Consider the following 9320-nt stretch of genomic DNA (forward strand, 5'->3'; position numbering starts at 1 on the left):
ACCTTGATGCCCCCTTTTCTGTAAAGTGTGGAGCTGCTCATCCCCACTCGCCTCCCGTGTACCACTACTACCAAGTTCAAAGTAAATTCATTGTCAGATGGTATACGTGTCAGTACATACTACCTCGGGATTCGTTTTCTTGCAGAAATATTCAACTATATAGAATTACACAAAAAATAAAGTTAGGGGTTAAAATATGGGTACGGAATAATTATGATCAGGGACTCGGCAGTGCCAGCTGAGAAAGGTTCCCTGAATGATTCAAGTTGAACTGTCATCGCCCACAATTTATGGCGGGGGGGGGAGACGTGACTAACTTATATTGAAAGGTTCGTGCGTCTGACGGAAGCATCACTAGCGGGAGAAAACGCGCCTATTTAAGGGGTCTGGGCTGAAAGTTTGCAGTTCTGAGCTGCAGCCAGACAGCGGGCGGACAGGCGGGAGAGCGCAGACTGCCAGCAGACTCGGACAAAACATGCCTGCACTCGAGACATCGCTGAAGATGACCCTGGTGTGCGTGATTCTCTCTAGTCTGGTGCCCAGCCCGGCAGAGGCGTGGTACAAGCAGGCGACGGGACCCAGTTACTACTCGGTGGGGAGGGCCTCCGGGCTCCTGTCCGGGATCCGCCGCTCACCCTACGTCCGCAGATCGGAGGCAAGCGAAGCGGCAGAGTCGGCGGAGAGCAGCGTGATGTCGGAGCAACCTGGTCAAGGCAGAGCGATGTTCGTCAAAAACATGGTGAGAAACGGGGAAGGCGGAGAACGAGGAGCGGACAGGGTAGGACGGAGGAGTAACGAAGCGAGAGAGAAAGTGAGAGGAGAGGTAGAGAACGGGGAGAGAGAAAGAGTGGGGTAAGGGAGCTGTGGTAGAAGAGACAGGAATACTGGGGGAGAAGCAGCGAGACTGGGGCAGAGAGATGGAATGAGAGAAAAATAGCGAGACGGAGAGAAGGAATGAGAAAAGAAAGTAAAGAGAGAAAGCGGTAGAGAGAAAAATAATGAGGCGGAGATAGGGAAAGATGGGGAGAGTTAGACGATGAGGGAGAATGAGAAAAGAGTGGGGAAGGGAGCGGGGAAGATAGCGAATGGGACGGAAAGCGGGAATGGGTGAGGTGGGGGAGGATGATAGATCGCTAGTTAGGGAGTGAATGGGAGGGCCAGAGAAAAGGAGAGAAATAGAAGATACGGACCAAACGCCGCAAATGTTCGGCATCCGCGGAGAGAGAAACGGTCCAGTCTTCCCCACTCTTCATCGGATGAACGGGAAGCTGGGCCGATCCCGGGAGAGCGGGAGGAGACGGAAATAAGGAGAGTCAGTGAAGAAAGTCATAGACAGAGGGAGAGGGGGAGAGAGAGGGCGAAGAGAGGGGGAGAAAGAGAGTGTGGGAGAGAGAGTGAGGAGGAGAGGTGGAGAGGGAGAGAGAGTGAGGAGAGGTGGAGAGGGAGAGAGAGTGAGGGGGAAATAAGGGGGAGAGAGGGGGAGAAAGAGAGTGTGGGAGAGAGAGTGAGGGGAGAGGTGGAGAGGGAGAGAGAGAGAGAGAGAGAGTAAAGGAGGGATAAGGAAACGGACAGATACCTCAGCGGGGGGAACCAACAGAGAGGGTGAAGGCCAGTCGAGGGTCGGAGGGGAGTGAGGGGGATGAACAGGTGGAGACAGTGTATGGCAGTACACGAGAGGACAAGCTGAAAGATGACAATGTCCCACACACGTCAAACCCACACACACACCCACACTGCGCGAACACGAGGAGGTCATTCCTCCCACACACGCCACACTCACAGACCTCAACAGCGCCCCGCCGCCCTTCCGCACAGACGGACCGCACACAACGATTAACACCGAATCGGGAGCCCTGACGAAGGGTCTCGGTCCGAAACGTCCACTGTTCATTCCTTTCCATAGATGCTGCCTTACCTGCTGAGTTCCCCCAGCATTTTGTGTGTGTTGCTTGAATTTCCAGCATCTCTTGTGTTTACCAGGATCAGAAAGACAGAAAGAGAGAGGGAGAGGGAGAGGGAGAGAGAGAGAGAGAGAGAGAGAGAGAGAGAGAGAGAGAGAGAGAGAGAGAGAGAGAGAGAGAGAGAGAGAGAGAGAGAGAGAAAGAGAGAGAGAGAGAGAGAGAGAAACAGAAAGAGAGAGAGAGAGAGAGAGAAACAGAAAGAGAGAGAGAGAAAGAAAGAGAGAGAGAGAGAGAAAGAGAAAGAGGGAGAGAAAGAGAAAGAGGGAGAGAAAGAGAGTGAAAAATAGAGAGAAAGAAAGAGAGAGAGAGAGAAAGAGAGAGAGAAGGAGGGAGAGAAAGAGAGAGTGAAAAATAGAGAGAGAGAAAGAGAGAGAGAGAGAGAGAAAGAGAGAGAGAGAAAGAGAAAGAGGGAGAGAAAGAGAGTGAAAAATAGAGAGAAAGAGAGAGAGAAAGAGAGAGAGAAAGAAAGAGAGAGAAAGAGAAAGAGGGAGAGAAAGAGAGTGAAAAATAGAGAGAAAGAGAGAGAGAGAGAAAGAGAGAGAAGGAGGGAGAGAAAGAGTGAAAAATAGAGAGAAAGAGAGAGAGAGAGAGAGAGAGAGAGACGGGAGTCACAGAAATTCAAAATAACTTTATAAGTAACTTTAAAGATAAATTTTCCTAAGCTTGAGGGGCATCCCGAGACTATGGCGGTGTTTCACCAAACTAAGTATTTTAACTGATTCTCTATATAAGATAAAATCGATATCACTCTTCCCTCCAAGTTGCGCGGTGCAGAGTAACTGAAATGCTCCCGCGCACATAGCCTTTAACTACGCAGCGAGAATTTATTTTTATAGAATGTTAATATAATTGCGAAATACCCTATCATTAATTATATATTACTGAATATAATCTATATATTTTTTTCTAAATAATAAACCTACCACAACCTTAGAAACATTTTAGAACTTAACGCATTTACATTGTCAATATAACACTGTTACAAATTATGACAATAAGCACAGAATGGAAGGCGGTAGCTCCGCTGACTCCGTTTAGTCAAAACATTTTATTTTTGTCATTGTTCCTGTCAGTTGCTTTGATTGCCTGACAGCCTTACTTGTGTTGTGATGTATGGTTTGTGTTTGTTTGATGAGAAAAATTCTCTATTCTGACTTTGTTGGTAAGTAATCTGTCAAAAAATTATAATCTAATGAGAATTTATACTATGCATATTATACAAAAAAGCATCTAACGTGCCACGCATTTTTCGGGCCGTGTAAAATGTCCCGCTCAGTACAATGGTTGCACCGCTCGGCTGTAAACAATAAAGAGAACTTTGGCAGACCTGGAGAGAAGATGTTGCCAATAGTCGGGGAGTCCAGGACCAGAGGGCAAAGCCACAGAATAGAGGGACGTCCCTTAGAACAGAGATGAGGAATTTCTTTAGCCAATGAGTGGTGAATTCTTTGCCACAGACGGCTGCGGAGGACAAGTCATTAGGTAGATTTAAAGCGGAGGTTGATAGGTTCTTGATTAGTAAGGGCGTTGTAGGTTACAGTGAGAAGGCAGGAGAATGGGGTTGAGAGGGATAATAAATCAGCCACGATAGAATGGCGGACCAGACCCGTTGGGCCGAACGGCCGAATTCTGCTCATGTTTTGCGGTGGGAACTATCCTCCATTTCCTGCACATTCAGTGGGCTTTAGGACCACGCGAGAGCCTCTCAGTGACCAGGGGACTATCGGCCTCTGAGCAGTGATATCAAGTATTAAACTTGTTTGCTTGTTTGGAATGCCGCTGTAAAGCAATTACATTAAATAACTGAAATATTTTGTATTTAAAGTGGCGGTCAACGGGACTGGATTCTTACCGAACTCAAAATATTAATTCCTTCCCGCGACGTCAACAGCTGGCCGATAGTCCGTTCTCTCGTCCGGCGTGGTGCGAGAGCCGGAACGACACAGGGGCAGGTGGAGGAGGAGGGGTGGATGGGCTTCAGGGCAGAGGCGTAGAAGGCAGATGGGTTAAGGATGAAAGGTGAAATATTTAAGGGGAACTTCTTCACTCATTGGATAGAACGAGCTGCCAGCGGAAGTGACGGATGTAGCACCTAAGAGAAGCTTCAACGGGAGGGGTATGGAGGGATATGGTCCGGGTGCAGATCGATGGGAGAAGGCAAAGTAATAGGTCGGAACGGACTAGATGGGCCGGAAGGCCTGTTTCTTTGACGTAGCGCTGTATGACTCTATGGCTGGGTTGGAGAGGGTGCGAGCGAACCAAAAGGCGCTGAGGTGCAGTGGGGTGAGGGCTTCCAGACAAGTCCCGGGGGTGAAAGGGTCCCAGATACGCTTCGGTTATGCGCAGACTCCGAGTAGGAGTCTTGCAAACCATCTCACAGTGAGGTGAACACCACGGGGACGCAATTAATAAGTAACCTGCCGGTCTCTCGTGTATAACCCTAACCCTTCAGTAATTCCACCTGGGGATTCCAGTTCTGAGAAAGACTGGGCGGTCCGAAACGTGAATTGTTTCACGCTCACAGACGCTGTCCGACGTGGGGACCGGTTCAGTATTCAGCGGCAACTCCTCTTGTCCTGGGGCTAGGGGACCGTGAGCGTGCGCGGGACGGCAAACTGGGCTTGTTTCGCGTTCTGTGAGTGTTTAGTATTTAGTCCTGCTGGGTATTGTGGGCATACCCTTGTTGGCGACAACTGCGGGCTGCCCGCCAGCACACCCTCGGGTGTGTTGGTTGTTGCAAACACGCAGCCCGCCGTGATAGTGTCCAGTCCAGTTTGTCCTTTCGGTAACGGCCGGGCTGAATCTCTTCTCCGTCTCTGTTGCAGGCCGTCTGCGTGAAGGACATCTCTCCCAGCCTGCACACCTGTCAGCTCCACCCAGATGGCTTCAACACGTTTCAGTGTAAGGCGGACGTTTTCCTTTCGCTGGACAGTCAGGACTGTGGGAATGTCTGACCCGCCTCTCCACCAGGGACACCAACTCCCCGAACCCCACCTGGCGCCGAAGCTTTTTACTTTCAGAAGACCAGCCCCAGATATCAGCGTAATTTCCGTCTCGACGTCCAGTCAAACTCTTAAGTTTTAAAAAGAAACTTGTTTGTGATTGAGCAGTTGCTGAATGTTTTTTTTAACTTGTCTATAAGTAAACACCCCGCGGTATGTATGCAGAATCATTGTATAAATGGTAAAAATATCTGTAATGGAACAAGTTATTAAATTTCAGCCTTAAAATACGCGACTCTCCTATTTGCAACCCATCCTTTCGTCACCCACACTGTTTCAACTTGTCGGTGTGTTACAACCAAACAGGTTATGATTAAACAAATAAACTTGAGGAAAAAAAAAGAGTTGGAAAAAGACTGGACATCTGTTAGCGCAACCCTTCACAGCGCGCCATTCCTAAGACTGGGGTTCGATCCCCAACGCTGTCTGTAAGGAGTTTGTACGCTCTCCTCGTGACCGCGTGGGTTTCCTCCGGGTGCTCCGGTTTCCTCCAAAGTCATACGGTTAGGATTAGTGAGCTGTGGACTTGCTATATTGAGGCCGGAAGAGTGGCGACACTCTCGGGCTGCCCAACACGGTGATCTGATTTGCCGAAAAGGACGCAGACCACAGTATGTTTCCACGTGCAAGTAAAGTTAATCTTTAGTTAGACTAGTACCACGGGCGCAGTTTCGGCACCCGGGGTTGAAGGCGCAATGATAGCCGATGCCGTCTTTCCGGCGGGTGTGATTGCGCAAACGTGAGCGAAAGAGAGAGAGAGAGAGAGCCTTAATCTGAACCAATATGGCAGATGGGGAATGAAGATAACTGGCTAGATCCGAGACAGACGCGTTGCCTGAAGTCAGCGGGACTCCATGCCGAGTCGAAACACTGCAACGTGCTCAAGTGGGAGGTGAGGCGCTGTTCCTGCTTCCTGAGACAGATAGGGAGGAACGGATTCCAACAGCAGGCGGTGTCTGCTTCCTCCCCGGCGCTGGAGGCCAAAGCCGCAATGGTGCTACTGGGCATAACGAGGTGCGCAGGTTGAGGTTTAATATTAACGGAGGACCACAAGCGGTAACCGCACTCCTGGAAGCTTCCTCAATAAACCCGAGCGTATCCACGGCTGGTGTGCAGGAGAGTCACATAATGAACATTTCTTGCTGCACCAAACATTGACTTAAGGTACAGAGACCCTGTCCATTTTGTCTATTGTCCACTCTCTCCCGACACCAACCGATTTTAAAAAGTGCACATCTCCGCATCAATAACACAGACCAGACGAACTTAACTGGAATTGCCGGAAGCTACCTCGCAAACTGGTTAGATCGAGTGTTTCTACTTCGACCAGAAACAAGTGGCATCAGTTCAAGTTTATTGTCGTCTGGCTTTACATACACAACCAAACGAAACCACGTCCCTGCGAACCACAGTGCCGCCACGAAACATGCATCACACACAGTATTACCACAAATAAGTTACTAAAATATAATTTAAAACGCTTGTGAAGCGCGCAGCGCATGTAAGCAGTAACAGGAGTCCTGATGAAGGGTCCCGGCCCGGAAAGTCGGCCATGTCCTCTTTTCCGTAGACGGCGCTTGGTCTGCTGAGTTCCTCCAGCAGAGTGAGTGAGTGAGTGAGTGAGTGAGTGAGTGAGTGAGTGAGTGAGTGAGTGAGTGAGTGAGTGGGTGGGTGAGTGAGTGAGTGAGTGAGTGAGTGAGTGTGTCTGAGTGAGTGAGTGAGTGAGTGAGTGAGTGAGTGAGTGAGTGTGTGTGTGTGTGTGTGTGAGTGAGTGAGTGTGTCTGAGTGAGTGAGTGTGTGTGTGTGTGTGTGTGTGTGAGTGAGTGTGTCTGAGTGAGTGAGTGAGTGAGTGAGTGTGTCTGAGTGAGTGAGTGTGTGTGTGTGTGTGTGTGTGAGTGAGTGTGTCTGAGTGAGTGAGTGAGTGAGTGAGTGTGTGTGTGTGAGTGAGTGAGTGTGTCTGAGTGAGTGAGTGTGTGTGTGTGTGTGTGTGTGAGTGAGTGTGTCTGAGTGAGTGAGTGAGTGAGTGAGTGTGTCTGAGTGAGTGAGTGTGTGTGTGTGTGTGTGTGTGAGTGAGTGTGTCTGAGTGAGTGAGTGAGTGAGTGAGTGTGTGTGTGTGTGTGTGTGTGTGAGTGAGTGTGTCTGAGTGAGTGAGTGAGTGAGTGAGTGTGTCTGAGTGAGTGAGTGTGTGTGTGTGTGTGTGTGTGAGTGAGTGTGTCTGAGTGAGTGAGTGAGTGAGTGAGTGTGTGTGTGTGTGTGTGTGTGTGTGTGTGTGTGTGTGTGTGTGTGTGTGTGTGTGTGTGTGTGTGTGTGTGTTACAGGTATACAGGAAACAGCCCGTTGTCCCGGTGACGAGACGAGGGTATTCATTAGTCTCACAGCCCGAGGGAAGAAGCTGTTACTCAGCCTAGCAGTCCTAGTCCTGATGCTCCCGTACCTCCTTCCTGATGGAGAAGGTTCAAAGAGACGGTGGGGTGGGTAGTCGGCATTATTAAGGCTGCAGAACACCACCAAGTTGCCGACAATTCCCACTTCTTACAACAGTGATGACCAGCACCCAGCGATAGTATCGTGTCTCACAGGCGATTGACAGCTCTTTGCATTTACAAAACCCCTCAGGTGTTTCCAAGGAAATTTATGCAAAAAGTAGTGCAGAACCTTCGAGTGGAAGAGTTCCTCAGCGGGGACGGGGTGAGGGGGGGGGGGAGGTCCAGCCCAACTCATCCATTCCTGTCAGGTTGCCCCCATTCTCCTGCGGCCGCGCCGCATCTCGTTCGTAAACCGGGGTGTTCGTTGCGACTCTCTGCAAGTTACCGCCTACTAACCTATTAATTACTTCTTTTATAAACTCTCTACTCTAATAAATCTAAATTGTGGGGAGAGTCTACGAGGGCGGCACAGCCTCAGAAAAGAGTGACCTCGCTTTAGAACAGAGATGAGGAGGAATTTCCGAGGTGATTACCACAGACGGCAGTGGAGCCAATCTTTGGGTATACTGTGGGCTCCGGCTAACTGGCTCAGCGGTAAATCGAGACCGCTGCTTATTTTGGACAACTCTTGAATGACAAAAACTAACCGAGAAAACGGCCGGCATTCCTTTAGTGTATTTGCGATATTGCACCGCTTAATTGGAACAGGAGTCCTGCCGAAGGATTTCGGCCCGAAACGTCTACTGTACGTTTTTTTTCCATGGATGCTGCCCGGCCTGCTGAGTTCCTCCAGCATGTTGTGTGTGTTAGTTGGAACAGGAGATCGTTGCAGAACCGTTTCTAACCAGCGTCAGACACGTGCACTTGTGTGGTCCTTAGACACCACACGGCGCTTAGAGATTTTAAATACTGTCAGTTGCGTGTGCTTGTGTCCAAAAAGCAGCTTTTTTTTCACTGATAGTTGGCCAGAAATAAGCAGTAAGACAATTCAGAACTGTTTGGTTCTCTGCCGTTTCAAACGTTCAGTCTTGGAGATGCCAGAACCGGCTGCGAGTGGAAATGAAAGCATTACAAAGAATTTGAAGGTATCGACAATCACCTCGAACGTGACAATGAAAATGAAGATTTGGATGATGCAATCATCGAAAGCACTGTATGAACGCAGTCCAATATCTACACCAGGTGCCTGCACCGATTTTGTTCATTTACAGTCAGTCAAGAGAATGCCCAGCGTACTCTGGTGAACTCCCCTATCAATAACAATTAGAACTAACACACAGGTTTATGTGTCTGTAGTCGAATTGATAGTGTTCTAATTTGTTCTGTATTTCATTTAAGTACAGCATTTGTTACTCAATTAAGTGGGAGTCTGCTTTTTTAAAAAATTAAATACATTTTTAATATATTTAATATATTCCATGAAACTTCAGCTAATTGTGGTAGTTGCTTAATTGGGATAAAATGCACAGGTCCCATAGTGTCCCAATTAACAGGAATTTAAAGCGCAGGATGGTGGCTCCTTGATTAGTGACAGTGTCAAAGGCAGAAGAATGGCACTGAGAGGGAAAATAAATCAGCCATGATCCAATGCTGGAGAAGACTCGATGGACTGAATGGCCTAATTCTGCTCCTATTCTGTATGGTCTAAATTCTAGGACACTCACCATTACAACACAATCTGCATTTTGTTATTGCTTTCCATCATAGAGACAGAGAGAGAAAAATCGAGAAATAGAGAGAGATTAGGTTTATTTTTCAGATGCACGGTGAAATATTGAAACATAAAGTGAAATGTATCGTTTGTATCATTGACCAACACAGTCCAAAGATGAGCTGGGAGCAGCCCACAAGTGTTGCCATGTTTCCGGTGCCAACATAGCAAGCCCACAACTTACTAACCCTAAAAAAATCTACTCCTCAGTTTTTTTTCT

The 9320-nt window shown here is 48.4% G+C and overlaps 1 protein-coding gene across 1 annotated transcript; it reads left to right on the forward strand.

The window, feature by feature from the left end:
- Window positions 1-385: 385 nt before the first annotated feature.
- Window positions 386-5254, forward strand: npb (neuropeptide B). Its single transcript, XM_059949046.1, has 2 exons — window positions 386-739; window positions 4787-5254. The coding sequence occupies exons 1-2, from the start codon at window positions 476-478 to the stop codon at window positions 4913-4915; spliced, it is 393 nt and encodes a 130-aa protein (XP_059805029.1). The 5' UTR covers window positions 386-475; the 3' UTR covers window positions 4916-5254.
- Window positions 5255-9320: the final 4066 nt, after the last annotated feature.

The sequence above is a fragment of the Hypanus sabinus genome, chromosome 23 (genome assembly GCF_030144855.1).
Source record: "Hypanus sabinus isolate sHypSab1 chromosome 23, sHypSab1.hap1, whole genome shotgun sequence".
Lineage (NCBI taxonomy): Eukaryota > Metazoa > Chordata > Chondrichthyes > Myliobatiformes > Dasyatidae > Hypanus > Hypanus sabinus.

What these genes read in the sequence shown, in the direction of transcription:
- npb (XM_059949046.1), top strand. Translation starts at nt 476, where the DNA reads ATGCCTGCACTCGAGACATCGCTGAAGATGACCCTGGTGTGCGTGATT. An exon ending in CGATGTTCGTCAAAAACATG is followed by an intron (nt 740 to 4,786) that starts GTGAGAAACGGG and finishes TCTCTGTTGCAG; the next exon opens with GCCGTCTGCGTGAAGGACAT.